Here is a 25,817-nt window from a genome sequence, read left to right on the forward strand (position 1 = left end):
TAGCCTCAAGTGAAGCCCAGAAGTGAGGCTCTTCCTTCAGGTATTTCTAGCTGTGACTAAGCAAACTCAGCTGAAAAATGCTCCAGATATGGAGGGATGGACTTGTAGCTCATCCTTCTGTGTGTCATACACATCTGGAAAAAAGGTGATCCCATGAATGAATGTTTGCATCTGTATGGTTCAACCCCTGGTAGTTCAAGTTAAAAGGGTCTCCGGGGCTCTGTTTGAGAGGGATTCAACCGCCCATTTCACCTATCCCAAGGTTGACTGAACCTTGGTTCCATTTGAGCCCCGATTCCTTCAGTCAGATGAATAATATGGCACTTTAAAAAGCCCATTACAATGAGACGATGGATTCCCTCCTCCCATGTCTTCTCTGCCAGTTTCTTCATTGAGGCTGTTGTTTTATGGCAATTGGGATTAAGTGTCACTAAAATTATTGACACTTATATCTGAGTTATTGCATAGGATTGGGCTGCATCAGTGTCGTGGAGATGTTAACAATGTCACTTCAGTAAAAATAAGGATTCCTGCCTCATCCAGCTACCAAACGTGTGAACCATCTAACCGGGCTGGTGGGCTCGTCGGAAGCAACCCGCTCGTCACCCCCCTTTTTTTCTAAGAAGCTCAATTTCCCACTTGCCAGTAGCAGATTAAAAAAAAAATCAGAAACGGGGAGGGACCTCTTCTGTCAGAGCCTATGTAGATTAACCTTTCAATTAGCTGTTGTCAAGTCCTGTGTTTTAGTACCAGTCCTTGCGATCTGCGGTCATTTAGCATCAAGAAAGGTTTGAGGATTGTAATTTTTTAATTATATATCTATATCTATATATATTGGGGGGGGAGGAGGAGAGGAGAGAATGAATACCAATTCGGCGCTCCGGTGTGTGTGTGTGCGTGTGCGTGTGTGTATCCCCTTTCCGATTCCTCCCCCCCTGCCGCCCCATGATCTGAATGTTTTGCAACCTTTTTGTGTTTGTGTGTTTCTGTACGGTTCTGCGATTTCCCCTCCTATGTTTTTGGTTGGGGTGGGGAGGGAAGAATAAGAACAGAAGCCTCGAAAGGGACAAAAAGGTATTAATATTTTTTCTAATATCATTTCGTTTGATTTTGCAAAAAAGAAAAAAAGAAGCAGCTTTAATGCAACCCCCCAATCCGCTATTTTGGGATTCTTCCCTGCCTTCACTCTCTCTCCCCCACCCCCACCCCCCATTTCCTTGTATGTTTCTCCTGGCTGGATTTCCTTCTCCGTGTATTTGGGAAAGGGGGTGGTGGTGGAGGGGAAAGGGGTTGCGAGTGTTGTTGTGTTCTTGGCTCGGGTTGCTGCGGCCAGGAGGGAAAAGCCAGAGAGACGAGCTGGAGCTGCTGCTGCTGCTGCTGCGATCGCCTTTTCTGGAGCAGCAGCAGCAGCAACAGCAACATTCCGCAGGAGCCGCTTCTGCAGAAACATCCCCAAGCAGAGAAAAGGAGAGAGGAGGTCAATTTGCCAGCTCCAAAGGGGGGAAAGAGCTTGCAGCGATGAGGTTAGAGTTGCAGGCGTGTGTGCGCGTACGAGGGCGCGAAGTGAGCATGCGATGGGCGATGTTTGCGCTGCATGTCAAGCCTTCGATGTCCTGTGATAATGGGCCAGCTTCTCCCTTTTCTCTGATTAAAGGGGGCTTGGGGACTTTTTCCCCAGTTTTCTGCAGCCGGAGGCCCCTGCACGTGTTTACAGACACTTCTGCCGGATCCGTGCATTGCATTGGTTGCAGTGGCCCGGTGCAATTTGAGGCTGGGGGCGGGGGGCTGGGGTGTTGGAAGGAGAAGTGGACGAAGTAACAGCTGCAGTAGGCTCGGCTAGGAGAGCGACAGGGTTGGCTGCTAAGCTTTTCTTCTGGGGTGGCTGGGTCCGCGCGCGCGCATTGCATACTCCCACCACCCTGTGACTTTAGGCTGTAATTCTTTTCTGCAGAAAAGGGGCGGGTGAGGGGAGCCTCGTTTGCATTGCATATAGCCGGGAGACCTGCATGCGTGTGCGCGCGGATACAGACTTGCAAGGATCATTGTCTTCCTGTGTCGTTGCAGCTGCTGGCGCTAGGCTCCTTAGGGGAGGAGGTTTAGGAATGAGAACACGCTCATTTCAAATCTCGCCCGACCGGACCGGTGGCAAATGGGCACATGGCGTGAAACTCAAAATACTTAAGTGCCGCTTATTGGTATGTGTCGCGCGCCCGTCCACTCCAGGGGCGCTTTCGTGATGGGCCGCCGCGGCTGCTTTGCCAGCTAACAAACTTCAGCGGCAGGAGGGAGGTTAAATGGGCAGGGAAAGGGGTGGAGAATAATGATTGATCGACGGCTCTGCCAGCCTATCGGAAGCCTAAGCTCGCCATCTAACCTATCCTTTTTTCATTTGTAACGGTCTACCAATGGGTATCGAAGACAGTTATTCCCCGTCAGGGGCGGGCCCCACAGCAGCTTTGCCAGGAGAGCATTTTTTCCTTAAGAGGAGGCGTGATTGACACAGCTCATCCTCCAATGGTCTGGCCCAGCGGGCGTGTTGGAGAAGGGCGGTGGCTGACGGTGGTGAGGATGGACAGGGCACAATTACCAATGAGCGCCGCTGGCCAACCGGTAGGCGGGGCTTCACTGAGCTGCACAACAAGGGAGGGGCGAGGCTTTAACGAGCCCACAAGGGTCTGTCATCTGGTGTCATGTCGGATGCGCCGCGGCTGCGAGAGGGCGAAACAAAATGGCGGCGGCGGCTAAGAAGGCGAGAACGGCGGCAGCGGGCGAAGAGGCGCCGCTGGAGGAGAAAAGTGCGGAGGCGGAGGCGCCGGCAGGGGGCGCAGCTGCAGCAGCACCTGGCGGTGGCTCCTCCTCCTCCTCCTCCTCCTCGCGGCGGCGGCGGGGGCTGGCGAGGCGAGGCGAGGCTACGCTACAGCCGAGTCCCGCGCGGCGGGGTCGCTCCCTGCGCGGCGAACGCGGCGGGGAGGATCAGGCAGGAGCCGCTCCGTGGAGTCGGCCGCGCGTGCCCGGCGCGCTCCTGCACTAAGCGCAGACCAGCCATGCCCGAAAGGCCGGGAGGAGGCCTGCGCAGCCCCAATCCGGGCGCTCGGGTTCCCTCTTAAAACTCAGCCCTTCTGGGGTTTGGGGGCCTCCGTAGGCAGGAAGGGACCGACAGGGGCGTAGACGTCTCAGTTGCACCCCGGGGGGCGGGAGGGCATGGGGCTCAACCTGGGCAAGGGGGGCATGCTTACTTGTTTACATTTATGTATGTATCCAGGGCCAGGCTACTTTGCGCCCTAGGCAAGGTGAGCTACTTTCACCCCACCCCACCCCACAAAAATGCCAACTTTGATGTTTAAGAACATATGTTTCCTGGAAAAATAAGCACGAAACTTGAAACTGCTAAATTTAAAGTGCAAGAAATACGTCATGCCAATTATAGCAAACAAATTGGAAAGGAAGGTCTATGGGTCTAAAATGCATTATTTAATAGGAACATCACCTCCAAATCATCCCCCGCCCAACTCACACAAGCGCACGCACACTCAGCATCACTCACTCCAAACAAACACACGCATGAACACATGCACTCTCTCTCTCTCTCTCTCTCTTCCGGGCACGTTCTGGAAGTCCGAATGTGGAGCCACCCCACCCCAGTGTCCCTGGCTTCGCTTCGGCTGGGGTGCCCAGGCCCAGCTGAATCCTTGGGCTGGGCCGGCTCACAGCCAAAGCGCGTGAGCGCTGCGCCCGGCACCCCTCTTAGCTTGGTGCTCTAGGCGGCCGCCTGAGTGGCCTCTATGGTAGCTCCAACCCTGTATGTATCTATTTCTGGAAACCATCCTTCATCAATGGATCCTAGAGTGTTTAAAGCCACATTAAAATAGCAAGTACTAAAAAAAATTACATTTTAATTATAATACGATAGTTTATGCACTACCCCACCATCCAAAGGCCCATAAAATACACCATCCAATTTGAAGCTCAAGATAGAAATCAACAAACTTTTTATGAATTTTAAAAAGATTTATTATATCTAAGAAGTTATCTGCTCTGAAGGGTAGATAACTAAACAAAGCACCAAGCAGAAAAAATACATTCAGGATGTACACTTCTTGGCCCCCGGCTATATGGAGGTGTTTTGGCGCCAGGAGGTGCCTTTACACCCACATTTTCCTTCCTTCCCGGGGGTTGCACGGGAAGGAAGGCAAGTGCGATTTTTTCTGGAGGTTGCCCGGTCCTTCACATATTCAGACTCTTTAATTTTTTTAAAAAAAAGGAACTAGGGTGGGGAGGAAAGGAACAGGACCATCCCTCACCCTTTTTTAATTTAAAAAGCCAAACTTGCGCAGCTCCATATGGGGGCTGCCTGGTCCTCCCAAATAGACTGGAGGTTGCCTGGGCCCCAAATAGATTGGAGGTTGCCCGGTCCTCCCAAATAGACTGGAGGTTGCCCGGTCCTCCCAAATAGATTGCTGGTTGCCCAGCCCCCCCCCCCCCAATAGATTGGAGGTTGCCCGGTCCTCTCAAATTTATATTTGTTTCTGTAGAGCTCTGTAGATTTAGAGCATAAAATAAAAAAGGGGGAGGAATGACACTGTTCCTCTCCCCCACCCCATTTTTAGTTTTTAAAAAAATGTTTTTTGGCTTTTTTACAGCCGCAGATTGTCAAAAAAAAGTCCGGGTAAATGCCTGACTTTTTTGGAGAGGATTTTCCAGGGTTTGCCCCTGGATGGCTTTGCATTTGTGGCTGCGAAAATGTGCATTTTCAGCGTGGTAAACAGTCGTATGGACAACCCCTAGGATTCTTCCACACTGAATGTATTTCTTCTGATTGGTGCTGCCTGGATGATTGCCCCCCAAACACATAACAGCTGGTTGCCTGGAGGGGGCTTTGCCAATTCTGGGAAATCCCGGAGGGGGCATTGCGTGAATTTCACAAGGACACCTGCTGAAATTCTACTCAACTGTTAAAGATACAGGAGCCCTGTCCTCCTTTTGATAGGGTCACCCTAGACATGGTGGCTTTTAAGAAGGCATTTAAAACGAGGGGAGGGGAGAGAGATGGCCTTGTGGAGATGGCCCAGCACTCTTTCACCTTAAGCTTCTCTGTGGTTTCTCTTTCTCCAACAACTGCTGGTGACTCTTCTCTTGTTCCCATCCTTTTTTAAAAAAATATTTATTCCACTCTACCTTCAAGAAACTCAGAGTAGTGGGTATAGTTTTTTCTCTTCTCCCTTGTTTTTCTCACAACTGGCTTGTAAGATATGTTAAGTTAGACACAAAGTTGTCATGTGAACTTCATGATTGTGCTTTGAATTCAGTGCTGGGCTCTTCGCTACATCATACTTCAGCTAACCTGTACATACCGTATATATTGTTTGACTTATTTTATGGACTAGTTCATTCTTTGTTTGATTGCTGCACATTTTATAAGTTGGGAGTTGAATGTTTGAATGGGGCCCAAAGAAAAGAATTTTGTGAGACATAAACATTATGCCTATTAATGTGCCATCACCCCTGCTTTTCAGTCATATTCCCAGGATGGCTTACTAAGAGAATAAAAGAAGTAAAATATAAATATGATGCCTTCTAAATGTTTTAGAGTACAGCTCCTACCATCCCTTGCCAGCACAGACCTCTATGATAATGGCTGGGGATGATGGGGGGGGGTAGTTAAATGCGTTCAGAGGGCACCAGGGTGGGGAAGGCTGACTAAAAATCACGAAATCATAAAAGCTACATAAAACTTTGGCAGGATTAATTCTTTTTATCAAAAAGTCCAGTGTTCAGTGGAACAAGAAATTAGGTGCCAAGTAAACCTCTCTAGGGAGTGTTCCACAACTACGGTGCCTCCACCAAGAAGGTGGAGCTAATTGATCTTAGATGGGGGAGGGAGGCACCTGTAGGAGGCATTCACTTAATGTAGAAACAGGAGGGTCCACAACTTGACATCTGCACTTAATTACTGTATATTTGAAGACTGGCGGGCAAATGAATTGACTATTGAAAAACATTCCATCTGAAGTCATATGGAAATTCTAACTGAAGTTAAATGTGTGAAGCTCACTCACGTGTGATTTATCACTTGATTTTAACATAGACATGAAACTACTGGAAGATATTGTCCAGAATTTAGAGGTTTGGCATATCATCAGTATGCTGATGACACTTAACTCTATCTCCACTTTCCATCTAAATCCAAGGAAGTAGTTCTAGTTGTAAATGAGTTTCTGATGGTGTAAGCGGATTTAATTCAGACAAGAAAGAAGTGCTCCTTGTTTGTCAAAAGACATATTCTCCTGAATAGGGATTCAACCTGTGCTTGATGAGGTTACACTCCCCCAGAAGATACAGGCTCACAGTTTAGGTATAGTCCTGGATTGATCCCTGAACCTTGATGCCTAGGTTTCAGCAGTGGCCAGGAATAAGTTTGCACAGCTGAGATGTCTGCTCTGGTTGTGGTGATACAGGCCTTAGTTAAATTCCGTTTGGGCTATTATGTGTTCTACCTGGAGCTGCCTTTGAAAACTTGATCCAAAGTAAAAATAATCTTATCTGTCCCCTCCACAGAAATGTTTCCTTCCCATTTTTTAAATCTGGGTTTCCCCATGTAGTCAATTTAGCATGAGAGAATGGATCAAAAGTGTTTGAAGGGGAGTGGCAGTTAGAAGCAGTGTGAGTTGTGAGTGGAGAGTTGACAGAATGAGAGAGAGGGATCAATGTTTTATTGTTTTGGGGAAAGAGGGAATAGGGGGAGATAGATTGGACTAGTGGGTAGAGTAGGCAAGGATACACGATATGCTGTATTGTAACAAACAAGTATTGCAACAGATGAAACCACAAGATTGATAACCTGCATGAACTTACTGTTAAAGAAAAGTTATTTTGTTTTCATAAACTGGATTCTTAAAAGTATCTGAGGTATGGTGTTGAGATATATGGTAGCAGCGGTGAAGTAAAAGGCTGAAGGGAGTGGCGCACAGAGTGCTGGGCTGGTGGCTGTGGGGCCATGAAGCATCGGTAAAACACAGAACCAGTGAGCAGCAGTATTCCGAATGGGTCCATGGTTGGGATCCTTTATAGAAAGAGGTAAAAAGGAGACCCAAATGGAGTGGTTGTCATAAACTCTTCCTAAAGCAAGATTCTTTTAATGAGGAATATTGGCCAGGACTTAACTTGTGCAAGAATTTAGTTATGGTACCTTTTAAATACCAGGGCTTGACTCCATGGATTCTTTTATGCCCACCAATTCCTGTCCAGAACCGGTGGCCACTGCTTGTAGAACAAAGATTTAACACTTCTGGGGCAACTACAAATGAGTGATAACACTCGTTTCTGGAACAGGTGGGGAGCAGGCAGATGTTGCATAAAGGAGCCCTGCCAACCTGTGTTTCACAAGTGTTTCACGCAACAGAATCAGTGGGACCCACCGCTTGCACAACAGACTCGACGAGAGGGGAGGGGAGTAAGTGCCCTATTGGATTCTGTCCAAGGAATCCAATAATTTGTTTTGGTCTTCTATAAATGTATTAACACTTTATAGCTGTTTGTTTTTGTCCTAGCCATGTTAAGAATAATTTGTTTTGGCTCTAGTAATACATTTATCTTGACACTAAAATGACTTAAGGTGCAATCCGATGCATGTTTAGACAGAAAAATGTCCTACAACTCCAAGCATTCCCTAGCTGGCCAAATAGATGTTTGTCAATTTAAAAGACAAAGTTTTCACATGGTTTACAGCCAGAAGTATCAGGATTATGGCCTAGAAATCACCTTGAATGATTTATTTTTATTTAATACATTAATATTGGAAGGCAGATCTGGGGTTGGATCCAAAATCTGCCTTTTGTTGATGGAAAGGCTCCACTCACAGAAGGTGCCTCTGCCCAGTTTTGGGGGATCCCCCTTCTCCTGTACCACAGTTCGCTCCGTTCAGGAAAGCCCCTTACTCTCTGTGTAGCATTTTTGGGGGACTGGAGGAGCTGCTGTGGAGAGAAAGCGGTGGGGAAGTCTGCTTCCACAAGCCCAGTGGCACATGCCTAAATCTGGATCCAACCGCTTCACTATACTTTCAGAGCAGCGGTTAGTGGGTCTACCTTCAAGGCTAATAAAGAGCCTGCCTCTCCTTGGTTAAGATTTTGCATGCTCTTGTTCTATGGATCAACACAGCTACTAAGACTGGGTTTGGATGTCACGTAACCCATGATGGTTTATGGTGCCATCTGGTGGGAGTTTTTTGAACTCATGATGGCTTATTTGCCCAAAATAACACACTCTGATAACCCACAGTCTGCAGAGTGGGTTATTTAACCCATCATGGGTTACTGTGTTGTGTGGCCATCACCATTGGTTATTTTGGCTGGCTACAGAGCTGTGCGGCAAGAGTGGTGAAAACGGCTTTTTGCCTAGGGCATGTTAAAGTGATCAAGCCAGCAGTGTAGAGGATGCAGGTTATGAGTTTTGGTTCTGATCCTGCAAATCCCCAAGGTGTTATAGGCTCTTTGATGCACTTGGAATTTTTGCTCCTCTGGAGAAAATGTGCAGGGATCTGATGGTGGATTGATTAAGAGAGGCTGTGTGGGGGGTTTGGTCCTGATCCTGCAATCCCCAAGGTTTTCTAGCTACTTCCTCCTTTTGGGGGCACTCGGGATTTCCCTTCCTTGGTGAGTGATTGCGCAGGCATTTGATAGTGGATCGGGTGTCTCCTGACTGGGGGAGGCTGGGTATGAAATTTTGTCCCATTCCTCGCAAACCTCCAGTGCATCAGAGGTGAAACAGCGCCACTGCTCAGGAGGGAGGACTGCAGCAGGGCAGAGTGCAGGGGATGGTGAGTCAAATAACACACAACAACTTCATAAGATACAGTCGCATGTGAGCCCACTCGTGTGGTGAGGCATTGTGGGCTATTTAAAAAATAAGCTACTGTGAGTAGTTTATTAATCCATCTTGAACTAACGTGATGTCCAAACGTGGCCTAAGACTAATCATGGTTGATAGTAGCTAAAGTTCATTCTTTGAAAAGTTGAAACAGTTGCACACCGAGTGAAACAGTTAAATCAAATACCAGGCCTTCAGAAGCATTGCTTCCTTAATCACTCCCCTAATTTCAGTTGCAGTCAATACTTTTCTCCCCATGATGTTTTATTCCTTGTATAGTGGTCATCATGAATATTACAACTTATAATGTGCTAGAGGTCTCAGTGCACAGTTCTTCCAAAGAGTTTGCTAGATAATGCAAAATTTGATAGGTGCTTTGGTAGATTAAGGTTTACACAGAAGTTCAGAAATATTGTGGGGGCTTGGTAGCCAACAAGAAGCTTTAGTTGCTAGGAAATGCCTTCTCTGAGGGGACTAGGCTTTGTTCCTGACCTTGCACTAAACAACGCTAAATAGAACATATTGGGATTTACATCTAAGCAATCTTACTTAGTTCTGGATTAATGAAAAAGTGGACAGAAAAAGTGGACAATCTATGCATACGACACACTATTTCAACTCTGCAAGTTGGAAGGATGACTGGTATAAAATTAATGGCTCTGTGTGGGTTTTGAACTATTGCTTGATATCAAATCTGGAGTGTAAATTTAAAAGAAGAATTTAGCCTTTTTTCCTGGGCAACATATGCCTTCATAAATTTAGTTAGCATTCGCTATGGTTGGCTGGGGAATGCTGGGAGTTGTTGGCTTTTTTTTCTGCATAAACATGCATAGGATTGCACTGTAAGCATGTAGAGGTGCACTTCCTTTAATGAAATGGTATATGACTAACCACATGTTGTTGTTGTTTTTAATCTTTAGACTTCTGTGAAGATCTGGAGATGCTGCTCACAAACAGTGATCCATTCAACTGTAGAGACGTCTTCCATCTGGTATAATAGAATGATTCCAACTTTCCGTGTTGGTTGATTAAAGTTTTTTAAAAACAATGTTTGAATCGTCCTGGTTTTTCTGGTATCCCAAGGACTAATTCTAGAGTTGGTGTTACAGAGCATGCAGAGAAGTCTGTTCTTCCTGTGGTGAATACTTCTTGAAAAGATCACTAATAGGATTAGAGAGAAACTCTATGGGTAACACTTGTTCTTGGGAAATTATTGGTCAACCATGGTAAAACTTGCTAACCCACTTTACACTGAGTGGATTCTTGAAGCTATACAAAAAGTTAAAAGGCAGAAGCAGAGGCCATCTGAAGAGAGAATTTGTCATGCTGTCTGTGCATCCCATGGATTAGATAAGAAGACTGTTTCTGAACAGTTGGAACTAAGTGTTCAAGATGGTTCTATTCTCAAAGTTAACAACAAAGGCCTTGCGTCCTTCAAGGACCCAGATAATCCTGGGCGGTTTTCATCTGTTAAATCAGGTGACTTTCCTAAACCTACTAAAGGGTCTAAGGTAACCTGTAATGAACTTCGGAATGTGGATTGGAATAAACTTCTGCGGAGAGGAATTGAAGGGCTTCAGGAACCAAATGGCTCTTCCCTCAGAAACATAGAAAAATACCTGAGAAGTCAACATGATCTTGCAGGTATTTTCAACAACCCTGTGTTTCAACGGAGATTACGACTGGGGGCCAAACGTGCTGTAAACAATGGGAGATTATTGAAAGAAGGACCTCAGTATAGGGTGAACTCTGGTAGTCCAGAAGGCAAAGGAACATCTAAATACAGTTCATTGCCAATGTCCCTCCCACCTGTGAGTCTTTTGCCTCATGAAAAAGACCAGGTAAGTGCTAAATATATCATTGCAGGAATGCTAATCTTTGCTTGTTTTAGGAAATGTTCTTAGCATGTGTTGTGTTTGAGTGAGTCTCACTTCATGCTATTAAACACCGTGCATTCAGGAAGGATTTATTTAATGTTTAGAATTTTTTTTGAGGTATGTAGCAGTCCCACAGTTTGAGAAAATAATATTGCAGATACAGAGAAAGAGGGGGTGGGCATAGTAGTAGTACTGAAATTCTTCAAGATTGGTATGCATTGAAGCTAATATAAAGTTTGGAAATCTAAAAAACTATTATCTTCTAATACATGCTCATCTCCTCTAAAATATAGACAAACTATAAGTATAGACAAACTATACTTGTCCTAGCATAATTGGAAGGAGATAGGATTCTGGTATGTAATCTTTTATAAATAGCTGCTGCTAATATTATGTCACTGCTGCTTGCATTGAAGGTGGTGGTGGTATGACACATGGGAACTCAGGTTGGGAAGATTTTTTAAAAAAGAACAAACATGTTCAATTCAGTTTGTGCTTTAAGAAGTTATAAGAGGAAATAATCCCTTTTAGCCTTTATCTTCTCACATTCTCATTGTACCTGTGTATTCTAGATGATCCATTTCTGTTTCTGCCATATTGCACTTGGATCCAGATGTGAGATTTATTGGAGTATTGAGCCCTTTAATACTGATCTAAGTTTCTGATCTTTTCTCCCTGTGACATGCAGTGGCATGAAGAAATGCAGTAACAGGCTCCCTTTAAGTATCTTTCTGTGGTCTATTCCTATTTTTTAAAGTGGTAATTCATTGTAAGGTAATTGCCGGGCAATTGCCATGTAGTGGATGTTGGGATTCCCGTTCCAGTTCTTGTCAGTATAAGGGGGTTCATCCTTTCTCTCCTCAGGTTGACGCGTCAAAGCACTAGGGACATCAGGTTCATTTACTGAAGCCTGCACTCACCATAGGGATGCTTCATGAAGGCGGCAGAGCCACCCAACTAATCCCTCAGCATCCGCCTGGATTGCTATGGTTAGACTACACCTGCTCACTTATTGGGTCTCATCTTGCTGCAAAGCTTCCCTGGACCCTATTGCAATATCTGCTGTTTGTGAACTCATGTTGTAGCAGTACAAGAGGGAACTTAGATACTAATACTGTTTAACTTAAAGTTGTATGTGTGCATGCAATCCCCCCTCCCTCCCTCCAACAAAAAATGATGGAAGTTGGGGGACTTTAGAATGCAAGAGCTTCGGCTATTGGGCGGTATAAAAATGTAATAAATAAAATAAAAATAAACCTTATTCTTGAACATATTATAGCATTAAAGGAACTCAGCATTGTTGTTGTGGGAAGAAGATACATGTGGTTTATTATCCCTTCCTTGTAGTGAGAGGACGTTTAGCATATACAGTTGGATGCGAACTGGAACGGATCTCTCATATCTTTGTAAATATCAGATGTAGGAAAATGTGTGTAGCCTGGTACATTGTGTACATTATGGTACTTAGAGACCTTTTATTGTTTCTGAGGCTAAATAGATAAGATCCTCTTGGTTGAAAACTGCAGACTGCAATCTGAAAACCCTTGCATTACAGTAGCTCTTTGGCAGCTCATTAACTATTTTCAGCTCCTGATGAAGGACTCCCTGTCCGAAACGTTGAGCACCTTTGGATACAAATATATATGTGAATTCTCTAAGCACCAGAGCTTGTCTCTTTTGTGCCCACGCTATTTGGTGCATTCCCCCGCCCCCCATAGACACACCTGAGCTAATTTTAAAGCATGAAATGTGTGGCCATAGGCAAAGATGCATAGGTCCATTATATCTTGGAACCTACCAGAACTGCAGGGGAAAAGACAATTCTCAACTTAAATTGTCTTTACCCCAAAGCTGCTATTGGCCATGGAGGGGACAACATGCACCATTTTCCTCTCAAAGTGCTTTATTATGGAGTTGCAGTAGATGTATCATCATTATAGAACTAATTAATTAAAATATGGATATCAAAGAAGTAGTCTTGATGTTTTTCTTCTTGTTTTTTGCCTGATACTTTTTTATTTTATTCCAACCTGGAAAAATTGCTGCTAGTGAGTTTACAAAACTTAAGCAAGTGAGTTCTTAAAAGTCCTTTTTGCTGTTGAAGTTAGGTGTGGTAAGCCATATCCCCATCCTGGTGACACCCCCCCCCCCCCCGATGTGGTAGAAGGACTTAAACTGAGGTCAGGAATTTGCCCTCTGGTCCTATCCCCTGCGTCCCAGTGTGGAATGCTCCCTCAGTTTCCTGACTTTGCTATGCTGAATGACAGTGTCTGCAGCGGAATTCTACTCAAGTTAGCTTGAATGCAAATAGAACTTCATGCACAATCAGGAATCCTGTTTTATCAGGATTCCTCATTGCACAGAATTCTGCTTGTGTTGAAATAATCTCCCCTGCAGGAGAAAGCGTGAAGTACCCTGTGTTCATACCTGATTTATACCCAGGCACAAGGATCCTACTTAATCCTGGGTACAGCTATACTTGGGTTATGGGAATTGATGAACACATGTTCATTATGTAACCATGCAAAGTGTAGCTCCCTGCAGGATTCCTAGAACACAAGTAATTTTAGCCCTGAACAGCTGCCATAAGAGATTCTGAGGAGTTTTTTATGAGCCAATTCTGGGGGAAAGTAGAACATTTGAGAGAGGGAAGAGACTGGGGAGACCACGTGGAGAGCGATTTACTAAAAACCACCAGTTAGGGAAGGCAGCGGAGGAGAGAACTGCAGCCAAATCCTCTCCTATAGCATTCATCCAGTCGCAGCTTTGAGACCAGAGAGTGACAGGCAGAGGGGCTGCAGCTGCTTGCCAGCCCAGGGCTTCAGAAGATTGGCCCTAAGCACTCACCAGTGGGTAACTAATTTACTGGACTCCTCCTCCTCCTCCTCCTATTCTGGGCTTTGTTTTGTTTATTACTTTAAATTGTATAGTTATCTGAATTGTTCCTATTGCTTCCTTCCAGCTTTTCCCTCCTCATTAAATAAATTCTTGCCAGCAAATGCTTTTTATTTCCCTCCAAGTTTCATAGTACTGTCTTTGGTGGGTAGGTTTATTTAAAAAAATACTATATACAACTGGGCTATTATAAACATTTATAATAGTTTATAGGTAGAACTAGTAAATTTTCCAGACACCACAATCTGGTGCAAACTGCTAGGATGTTTTTTCTGTGTAGAGTAGCAGCAGCAATGCTGGCTCCAGGTTTTTGAGGGTCCTTGGGCAAGGCACAGTGGGCACACATAGTTGTGGGAACTGATGAACACATGAATCTACCTTCTTACCACCATTATCTGGAGATCTCTGTCACTGGGAAATGTGGCCCTTCTTGGGCTCACTGGATATCCTCAGGGCCCCTGACTTGGCTTGCATTTATAAGTCAAGCCATGGGCTTTCCTGAAATCTAGGAACTTTTTCTGTTTATTTGTATTTGCCTAAATAGAAATTTGCATAATTTGTGCAAATTGTGGGTGAAATTTGCTTGAATTATGCACATTTAGGCTGCAATTTGTGCAAATTTCTAAAAATATTTATTTATTTCACTTCTATACCGCCCAATAGACGGAGCTCTCTGGGCGGTTCACAAAAAACACACCAGAAAATCTGTGAACAGGCCTGTCTTAATACAGATCAAGTTGGGTTAGCTTGTGGGGAAACGAGGTAAAATTCTGAGGGGTGAGTTTGACGAGCTCCACTCCCAGACGGATTCCTCTGACATCCCTGCCATTATCATCAGCTGCTATTGCTCTTCAGCCTCCTTCCCATCATTGCTCTCACTTACTCAACAGACAGAGAGCCAAAGGCGCTGGCTGTGAGCAACAGTATATTTATGAACAATTGCTTGAATTTTAAAAACATGTCTAAACATGCATAAGATTGTGCCTTAAGAAACTTGAGTCCTGCAACAGCAATGTAACTATTACAATATTCCAACACATGTTCTTCCAGGAAGGAAAGTGCTTTGATGGACAAAAGGATACAGGGCTGTCACCTAGAAACACACACACACACACACACTGTTACATGTGCATAAATGTGCAAATCGACAATCTTAGTATGTATCTACACAAACTACATGCATTGAATGTAACATGTAGTTACATTGAATTTAACATGTAGTTACATACATGTAGTTATGGAACAATGCAAGTATTAAGGTACTGTATAAGAAATGTTTAAAAAAATCATTTGAGGGAGAGGATTGCATCCACAGACCAATACATCCCTCATTTTAGTGGCAAGGGGACAGTCCTGAAAGTATTTGGGAGGGGGTAGAGCAAGACAGGAACTAGCCTTGGAGTAAGCATCTTCAAAGGATCCTTTCAGCATTGAAGATAGAGGCCCTTTCATCTCTGAAAGGATTTTTGCAGGTGGGAAAATAATACGCTCCAGCTGGTTCATGAGTAGTCATATCCTCCAGTGTGTGGAAATAAGTTTAACACTAATTTTGATATCCATTCTGGAGTACAGGATTATTACTTCTAAATCTGAAGGCCCTGTTGCTACCTTTGCCAAAACAACTAGAGCTTTTGGCAAAGTGTATTTGTGACATACAGGAGTGGAGCAATTGTTTTTCCTGGCATTAGATGCCACCACTTGCATGAGTGGAATAGTTATTTTTGTGTGTCTATGTGCTATATCTTGTCTCCCTTACATCTGCCAATGAAAGTGCAACAAGGGCACGATCCATCAGGAATCTCTTTTCTTGTGATACTGTATGAAACATTGATTATAATGTGGTTCATGCAAGAGAACTTCCTAGAAATTTGTGCTCTCAATGTTTGGCAAGAATCTTTAATAGGCTGTGGCCAGGAGCCAAAGAACACTGTGATCCTCCTGATGGATCTGTCCAACTAGGCTATGAAATTATTAACCCAAAGGTGCTTATCCCACCACATAAGACGAGGCTCCCTTTGGTTTCCAAAGCTGGCATGATATGAAGTGGGGATTCTACTGTCCAAACAAAAACTCAAAATTCAACTGAGCAAACTTAAAGCAGCTGTTTGGTTCTCAGCCAATGTTTTATAAGGGCAAGTTAGAAGTCTTCCTAAAGAACAAATTTAAATGTGTAATATTGGAGTCTAACATATTGTGAAAACACTGATTTTACTAACTTGTGAGATATAGGTATCTTTGGCATATTTCATGCTAAACAGATAAAATTGCTCAGAGAATTCTTTCACAATATAAAGACCCCCCCCATTTGTAAAGTCATAGTAAAAGCTGCAAAAATAATTCAACAACAACTAGTCATTAAATTCAACCTCATCATACAATGACACATACATACTCACCTGAAACAACCTTGGAAAATTCAAATGATAAAATATACTGTGACAGAACAACTCATATGGACAAGACAATGCCTTGCAATTGACCAGACATAACAGTTATAGACAAATAAGCAAAAAACACTTATACCATCAATATAGCAATACCCAATGACAAAAATGTTGTGGAAAAGAGAGAAAAATATACACCACTGGCAATGGAAATTAAAGAACTGTGACAACAGGAAAAGATCACAATTATTTTGTTAGTCACAGCAATCACTGGCATCACATAAAAAAAACTATCCAGAAAACCTTCAGAAACTCTTCCTACTAAATACATCCACATTAACATCCAGAAAACAATCACATTTAAAATATGTTATATAGTCAGGCAATGTCTGAATAAGTAAAATACAGCATGGCTTGGCAAAGCCAGTCATGTTCATCTAGAAAAACCTCCACGAGTGAGAAGAGAGAGATAATAAATTTACTGAAAATTCCTAGTTCTAATCACAAGCTATCTTGTAATCTGATGAATTGGACTCTAAAAACAGAAAAATGGGCTGCAGTTGGAAAAATATGAAATGAACAGATCCCAAGGAGCACCTAACTGTATACACTGAGTACGGTTAAAAAGACCATGAGATGTCTGTATACGCTCCTACACATATAAATTATTACACCCAATACAAATTCTTAAAGACAAGATGCAAAAGTGTTTAAAGCAGAATAGCCAGTTATCTTAACACTCAAGGTTATATATCATAAGCATAACAAATTACATTTACATATAGCAGAATTCCTATACCACAAATGGAACAAACTCCTTGTTGGGTTCATATACATTTTTGATCTGCAAAAGAAGTTGCGTACTTGTTATGAAAGGAATCCGGTAAATTAGTCCTGTTTCATCCTATACAATTTCTTCAGATAAGCAATCTTATAATCTATAGAGCGAACAAACAAGCACTTAATATGATAACAGAAAGGGTGCTATATACCTATTGTATATAGCAATGAAGAATTCACCGCCGGGTGCTATCATGCCGTGCAGGAGCAGCCTCAAGCTAGTAGTTCCCAAAACTATTTTCTAATTTGTTTAGACATACCCTCCACAGAGAATGTTGTCTGTATGATAAAAAGAACACTTTAGCCTCCTAATGAGGAACAGTGATAAACAGAATAGCAGCAAAGGCAATGCCAAAAGGTTCCCACCTTAATCACCGTCTTGCAATTCCAAGAACCTCGAGCAGCAAAAACAATGTTGAACAGGTGTTATCCCCTAGTTTGTTAGATAGATTTATATGTAACTCTTAAAGCTGTAGCTACTTAATTATACATATCTTGTTGGTTTTGAGAGAGTTGCTAATTGCCAATACAGCCAGATGGCCTTACTTAGCTAGAAAGGGAGATAACTCCAGACTGGCATTCAACACATGTGTTATTGAGATTAAACATCCATTCAGCTTCTCTTCTTAAAAGCAGATTGTCATGGTCATTGCAACTGAACTTATGTGGATATATTCTGTCTATAACGAAAAACTTAAATTCATCAAATCGATGAACGTTCTCAAAATGTTGGACCAATGGTACATCCAGATTGCATTGATTCAATTTTGAACGGTGTTCAACTACGCGTGTTCTCACGCTTCGTGAAGTTTTCCCTATATAAAGAAGTCCACATGGACAACAATTACACAGACCACCCATTTGGTAGCGCAATTGGAAAAGTGATGAAGGCTGAACAAGCGATGGTCACAAATGTCTTTATTTGTAGAGCTAATGCACAAACTGTGCATCCACTGCATCTAAAGTGACCCCTAACAGTAGTTGTGATACGGCTGGGAGGATCAATATCTGAGCAGACTAGAAAATCGCGAAAGCTTTTCGTACGTTTAAGTCCAATCTGTGGTGTAAGTTAACATCTAGGCAGATCCTCCTCAATATGCCAATGCTTCTTCACTGTTTTCATTACTGCATATGATAAATGGGGGTGGGTGAGAGAACATGTGATCCTGTTGGTCGGGAAATTGTCCTGAATCCGTAACAGCCTATCTCTTGGGACTATGGCTGCTCATTTCTCAGCATTTTCAATTAATATCCTGGGGTATCCCCTGTCCAAAAGTTGCTGTCTGAGGCAGAGTTTAGACTTTGAATACTCTTCAGGAAGGGCTGTGTTCCTTTTAAGCCTTAGATACTGTCCGTATGGTAAGTTGGTTCTCAATTGTAATGAATGGCACGAAGAGAAATGCAGAAGGGAATTTCTGTCCGTGGGTTTTGTGTATGTCTTCAAGTATAGAATGTCATGAACATGATAAACTACAGTATCCAAGAAAGGAATCTGATTTCTTTCAACAAGGAAGGAAAATTTTATACAATCATGAATGAATGAATAGTTTATTTGTTTGCAGCACCAAGACCATTACAAAATACAGAATTGCTCACATATAGCAACACACATTATTTAAAATATTCAAAACATTTGAGGTACAATCCTTTCTCAACCAAGGAGTCAGTCAGTGGGTCACTCTAGGGTGCTCCAATTGTCTGCAGCACCCACCCTTTGCTATCACGATGGTGATATACATGCCAAAGTCACAAGAATAATTTCAGTGATTATATTATAACCTAAAATGCTAGCAGTCAATATCTGGCACTATCAGATAGGTGGGATCTCTGATGATAGTTTATACAAAACTATTAAATCAAATGTTCCCCCTTACAATCTACACAGACTTTGTTTAGAAAGTTATTTCTGATTTTTTGGGCTGCAGCCTCAAACTTTGCTACCTTAATTGTGATACAATCATGAATAGTATTCATCCAGCTAAAGAATTCTTGCACTCTTTGCTCATTTGAAAATACCAAGAAAATGTCGCATGTAAAAGATGATATCATCATAGAAAGGATTATTAGTAGTACGGCAGATGGTAGTTCTCTCAAGGTGGGCCATAAACAGGTTGGCCACACTGGGAGCAAAAGGACTTCCCATTGCTACTCTTTTTATCTGAAAATAAAACTGATCAGAGAACTTAAAATAGTTTTTTTTTTCTAAAATAATCTCCATCAAGTTTAACAGGAAGAAAGTCGGCGGAGAAGGAACTTCCCTGCTATCAAGATAAGATTCAACGATGCCATGGAATAACTGGCGATTCTGCTTTAAACACTTTTGCAACTTGTCTTTAAGAATTTGTATTGGGAGTAATAATTTATATGAACTGGACTCTAATACATGAATGCTTATGTCATAATGAATGTATCTTTAAAATGCCACAGAACACTCTATTTTTGCTGTGGCAGACTAATATTGCTACCTGTCTGGAAATTCTTATAGTATTCTGACTCTTCTTCCTTTTTTCTAGTCATTAATAAGTGTCACCTTTGCCAGTTCATATGCTCAAGTGGGCAACAGGTAGACCATAGGCAAACTTTTGTTGAACTGTGTGACTTAAGCTTGTTGCTAGGATTCTTACAAAGGATTCTGGACTTGACTGGATTTAAAAAATGTTCATACTTTTGTGAGCAATGTGTAATTATGCAGCTCCATCGCATCACTTGTCCTTTAAGCCCCCCACATCCTCCTATTCATTTCTTTAAAAACAAATACATTCTTATGCTCAAGATGAGCACATATTAATAATGTTTGCTAGAGCTGGTACAGTTCAAAATATGACAAAGGAAGTAGCTGTAATCATCTTTATGAAATACACTGCTATGCTATACACATGGGAAAACAGGAAACAAGAAATGAAAGTTGAAGATTTGTAGTAACTGGGTTGGTTTTTTTTAGTTTTTATTAACTGGGCTTCAAACAGCATTTAAATTTCAGTATTATCATGCAGAAATGAAAGAAACGTCCATATTTTTAAAGGAAAAGTTCAGTAAATAAATACTGTATAATTAAGGAGCAGCAAAAACCTGGATATTAGTGTATCGTACTTATGTTCAGCAAGGCTGCAGTTCTCTGCACACTTAATTGGTGAAGAGAGTCCCTTAGAACTCACAGGACTTGCTTCTGAATAAACATTAATAGGAACAGGCTGCAACTCTCCTAATACCAGTAGAGAAAATTACGTATCCCTCCCCCAGCTGTCATCACCAGCAGGCTGAAGCAGAAGGAGATGAGATGGGAAGTGGGGCTATTCCACCAACCGTGTGGAATATTTGCTATTTGCTTTTTACCCTTTCTATCCCTTTTTCCTGTTATGTCAAATGCATTATTGTTAAAAAATAACAATGCATTTTTATTGTAAGCCTGTGGGCAGGAACTGTCTTCTTTTTATTAATTGGATGTAAATTGCTCTTGGAGCCTTTCTAGTGGAGGAGTGGGATAAAAATGCTTTGCCTATATTTTTTCTTAATGTTTACTGTTTTTAACTTTTGTGAACCGCCCAGAGAGCTTCGGCTATGGGGCGGAATATAAATGTAATAAATAAATAAGCAACTGCAGGAAGGATTTAAACATTAGCCATTACATGTTACCCCCCCCCAAAAAAAACACCTACCCAACCCAGGAAAATTCCGTTCCCCCCCCCAGCCCTCACACACCCCACAACCACATCCTGCCCCCACTTTCCCTCAGCCTACACTACCTCAAAGGGTTGTTGTGATGATAAAATAAAGAGGAGGATAAAGAGGACTACATGCCCTGGTCTACTGCAACTACTGAGGGGCATTGAATTCTATGATTCTGTGAATCTAAGTCTACAGCAACTGGAGGATGCCAGGTTGTAGCAAAAACTAGGTCCCTTAACCATTTCTCTGGTGTGAAGTAATGCTTTGGGTATAAGATTCATGGATGTATATTTTAGAAAATGTTTTCCTTTCATATGAGCCTCGTGTGGTGCAGAGCGGTAAAGCAGCAGTTTCTGCAGCTGAAACTCTCCCCACGGCCTGAGTTCGATCCCAGTGGAAACTGGTTTCAGGCAGCCAGCTCGGGTCGACTCAGCCTTCCATCCTCCCGAGGTCGGTAAAATGAGTACCCAGTTAGCTGGGGGAAAGGTAATAACGGCCGGGGAAGGCAACGGCAAACCACCCCACTATAAGGCCTGCCAAGAAAATGTCAGCGAAAGCATCCCTCCAAGAGTCAGTAATGACTCAGTGCTTGCACGAGAGGTTCCTTTCCTTTCCTTTCCTTTCATACAAACATAAAGCAGCAGATTTAGCTTATAAGAAGCAGGTACACAGAGAAAAGAAAATATTTTCTAAAATGTACAGCCATGTATCTTATAACACCAAAACCATTCACCTTCCTTCACACCAAAACCATTCACCTTCCTTCATACCAGAGATTTTTTTAAGAGACCAATATCTGTGTTCAAATTCAAAATACACACACACACACAAATCTATATCTATAAAATAAAGCTTAAAATGTAGTTCAGCACCTTTTAAAGAAACACACTACCTGAAGAAGTTTAAACTTTATGGAAATAAATATTGAGAGAGGCTAGAAATTATTTCTTTCCATAAAGTTTAAACTTTAAGAGGCTTGGTTGAGGAGCTGCCACCCCAAAGGAAAGTTTGCCATGTATTCTTTACTTTGAATTAAGAAGGATGCACCAGCACTTCAAATGCATACACACACACACACCTCCCTCTTCACACTCACAGACACACAACAAAGTCAATCCCTCTATCAAACCCCTACCTGAGCCAGCCAGGTTTTCTTTTTCCTTGGAGGCCAGGGAAGGGCCTCCCTCCAAGCAAGGCAGATCATTTCTCTCTCCCTCCCTGGCCTCCACAGCACTTTGGGGAAGGAGAGGGCCCAGACAGGGCCTTGGCTCAACTGCAGAAGGAAATGGCTGCTAGATGAGCCAGGCGGCGATCTTATTTCCAACACTCCAATCTGTCTGAGACAGGAGGGAGAGGGGAGATTGACGCTACTGAGCATGCTCTGCTCTATCAGGCCTCCATTGACTTTAATGGGGAAAAGAAATATATTCATTAAAAATCAATGGAAGTGAATTTTGAAAAAAGAAAAGCTATTCCACCAACTAGAATGACAGGGGGCCAAGATCCCACCACTGGATTGCATGGTAAGGCTCCCAATTCGGAGCTTTTAGTGCACAAAAAACTGCTTGCCACCCGGAAGTAATAAGAGCCATTTTGAGTCAGAGAGGCTTGCCCCCTTTTGTCCTTTAAAGTGCCGTCCTGCCCTCAATATTTCACCAATCTTTTTGAAATGTGCAGGGTATGTGAAACAAGCATTTCTTTCTGGTAGATCTCATTTTCAAAAAGATTGGTGAAACATTTTCCATTTTAGGATGCTAGAATGACCCATGACCCAATAATGGCCTTTAACATGGTGGAATGCTAAATGTATTCTTTATCCTTGACTCACTGGACACTGCTGTGACCAGTGTAATTTTTATAGGTGTAGCTGTTTTAGTCTGTTGCAGCAAAATCAACAGAGTCTTGTGACACTTTAAAGACAAATCTGATGAAGTAGACAATTTATGCCAGGATAATTTGTTAGTCTTCAAGGTGCCACAAGACTCTGTTGTTACAATAACATTGGCATGCCTGATGGGAAAGGCTTCACAGATATAGAGTAAAGGGAAGGCATAATAAAGTCATTGACCGTGTTCAGATGACACACCCATTTAATCCACAATGAGCCATGGTGCCCATGGGCGCCAGTTTGAATAAGCACCCCCTGTTTGGGGATCGTTGTGTGAACCCAGTGATTGAGAATTAAACAATCCTTACAGAATCCTAAAACAGACCATTATAACCCATGTTTGTTGGGTTCATGTGACACAACAATGCTTGCGCAGTGGTTGCATATCCAAAATGGCAGATGAACACACCACAGACTCACTGTGGGTTAAATAACACATGGTGGCCTGTCATGTCATGCAAATAGCCCCATGGACTAGCTAATGAATAAATGTGCATTGTGGAAAATATCCGCAAAGACCAGGTTGGCAGTGAAAATCACTTGAGGATTTGTTGCTTCTTGCCTTATAAGTGAAACTGAGCAAAACCTTTTGGTCATAACATTGATTTAAAAGGGATCTGATGAATTTACTGCAAGGACATATCCAGCTGTCCATTGCCCATCCCTCTCCTATGTGTGTGTTTTACTCACAGAATGTCCTACTAGTGTGTAAGTGTGTGAGGGATTGCAGCTAGATTTTTTAAAGCAGTATTGGTTAAATAAAGTATGGGGACACAATATGTGTTTACTCTCTTCCCTACCCCTCCCGATACTGGACAGATGACTGTCCCAGAACTGTATGTGTAAGAGATGGAAACATAGTAGCTCTAGGGTAACCATATGAAAAGGAGGACAGTTGTACTGAAAAGGGATTTTCAACAGGTGTTGTTTGTATGTATGCAGCACCTGCTGAAATTCCCTCTTCATCCCAACAGTTAAAGCTGCAGGAGCCCTATCCTCTTTTGTATCTGGTCACTCTAGTATAGCTTCTGCAGCTTTAACTGTAGGGATGAAGAGGGAATTTTACCAGGTGCTTCATGCACACAAATGACGCCTGCTGAATTTCCCTTTTCTATACAATAGAAAGGAGGAGCCCTGTCCTCCTTTTCATATGGTCACCCTAACTTTGGCATGTTTGCTAACTCCTTCCCACGAAGGTAAAAAAAAGTTGCCTTTTGCAAAACTTCAGGCCAAAACATTTCAATTTGGGCTTGTTGTCAGTCATAAGAACTTGTACTACTGCTTGATACAAATTGTGCAGCCTTTTTACAAACACAAGAAACTAGCACTTCATTGTATTCTGACACTCTCCATGAATATAGACGGTTCCTGATACTGAGTATCAGGGGTTAGTTTAACCACATCCACCTGAAAATTAGAACATCAAAGTGTACTCCGTCAGATTATGATTGATGTTTAGATTGGTCTGTCATTTATTTGCAATGGAAGTAGCAGTATTAGCATTCTGTGAAACAAACAGTGTGCAGAAATCGGGGTGGATTGATTTAAATCAAAACCTATTATAAAAAATGATTGATTTAAATCAAGTTTCCTATTTTGAAATTCATATTTCTTGAGCAAGCTTGTATTGGAACTGGTTGCTTTAACAATGGAAACATACTGCTTTGCAACTAAATAGAGTTTATTTAAAGTGTAATTAAATGCCTTTAGCCATGCAGCTTATATGCCTTTCATACTGTAGACTTATGTCTGCTTATGGACAAGAGGTGATGGCTCTAACAAGATATGTAAAATTTTGAAGCATTGAAAAAATATGTTTTTTCCCACAGACTTGCCCCCTCTCCCAGAAATTTTGGGGGAAATTGATAAATATACAATAATTATTTTTAGCACTCCTTACAGATCTAAACTCACTTTGTTATTTAAGGAACATAACATTTATTATGTATAATTTGGTTTGCTTGTAAAATTATCTTTAAAATTAAGAACATTTGAAAATAGATTCAGTCAATTTGTAATTGTCTGAATATACTTAAATTTAATATACCAAACATAATTTTATGAACAAACCAAGTTATACAGAATTCATTTTAGGTTCCTATTTTATATCTGACTAGAGGGGAACTTCAGCAAGTAGTCTCTGTAACGTCTGAATCATCCTAGAAGCTAGAAGAAGTGGGAGAGGAGGTAGAGGAAGACTGGTGTAGAGCATCTGTTCCAGTTTGTGAGGAATTATTTTTAGTGGGGGTTAGGGAAATCTGATCTGAAGGAAAAGCTATGGAGAGCTTATTTAACCGGGGAATATTCTCTTACCTATTAGGAAGGGTAACCAATTGTATTTAATTTAAGAAATATTAAGCAATTTCAACTTATTCTTTGAAGAATGACATTTTATTCTCTTTTGTAAACAAGTCCCCTTACTAAACATCCCCATTTTTGTTAATTTTGAAAGGTTGTCTCTAGTGGTTGTATAAATTCCATGCTTACTCCATAGGAAACAGCTACTTTCTTTTAGGTGTGTGTGGGGGGTTATTTTGGTGACAACTGTTAAAGCAAGGGAAGGCAACCTCTAGCCTGTGGGCCTAATCCAGCATGCAGAGGGTTGGACCTGCTCTATGGGTCCCTTCCAAAGCCCCTCTCCCTGGCCTGAATCCCTTGTTATCTCTGATTGGATGCCCCTACATGGGGCAGTGCTTGGGCAGTGCTGGCCGCTCATGCCCTGTGAGCAGGACAGGGAAGAGCCGCTCCACTGCCAGCTGAGTTGCTTTCCATGCAGAAAGAGGCACAGAGCTCCATGGCTGTCTGCGCATGGGGAAACCTGGTCAGGGCTCCAGCCTCCTTGACTGGGTCTGGGGGAATCTTTCTGGCACATCCTGGACTAAAGGTTGTGTAGCTGAGGCATTTCTATTAAGTTCATTCGTAAAGTGAATGGCATAAGCTTTAATTTAAAAGTACAGTGATGGGGATTCAAATATTTGAAGGGCTGTCACATAGGTAACGGGAGCTGATTTGTTTTCTGTTGCACCAGAGGTTAGGACCTAAACCAAGAGATTCAAATATAAGGAGATTTCCACTAAACATTAGTAACTTCCTGCGAGTATGAGCTGTTCGACTGTTGCTCAGAAGGTGGTAAACTCTCGTTTTTATGTGGAAGCTGGATGATCACCTGACACAGAAAATGTAGTGGGAAATTTTCTGCATTCTAGAAATTGTTGGACTAAATGACTTTCAATGTAGCTTCCCGCTCTACAATTCTGTGAAGCACTTTTCATCCTTATTGGAAGAGATAAAGTGAAAACCATTTAGTGTTTAACTGCCTTTCTGCTCGCTCTCTATAAAAATATACAGTTTCCTATGCATAAAGCAACTATATTTCAAAACAGAAAGTAATGTTATCAGTATTGG

At 42.3% G+C, this 25,817-nt stretch overlaps 1 protein-coding gene across 2 annotated transcripts in view; it reads left to right on the top strand.

Moving 5' to 3' along the window:
* Positions 1–730: 730 nt before the first annotated feature.
* The window catches only part of KAT6B (lysine acetyltransferase 6B), a 221,996-nt gene continuing 196,909 nt past the window's right edge, over positions 731–25,817 (top strand). For both annotated transcript variants that reach the window (XM_063128836.1, XM_063128837.1), the window contains exons 1-2: positions 731–788; positions 9,783–10,703. In XM_063128836.1, coding sequence (XP_062984906.1) covers positions 10,086–10,703 — 618 coding nt within the window. In that variant the 5' untranslated portion in view covers positions 731–788; positions 9,783–10,085. The remainder of the gene's footprint in view (positions 789–9,782; positions 10,704–25,817) is intronic.

This window comes from Elgaria multicarinata, chromosome 6, assembly GCF_023053635.1.
Source record: "Elgaria multicarinata webbii isolate HBS135686 ecotype San Diego chromosome 6, rElgMul1.1.pri, whole genome shotgun sequence".
NCBI classification, from domain to species: Eukaryota; Metazoa; Chordata; class Lepidosauria; order Squamata; family Anguidae; genus Elgaria; species Elgaria multicarinata.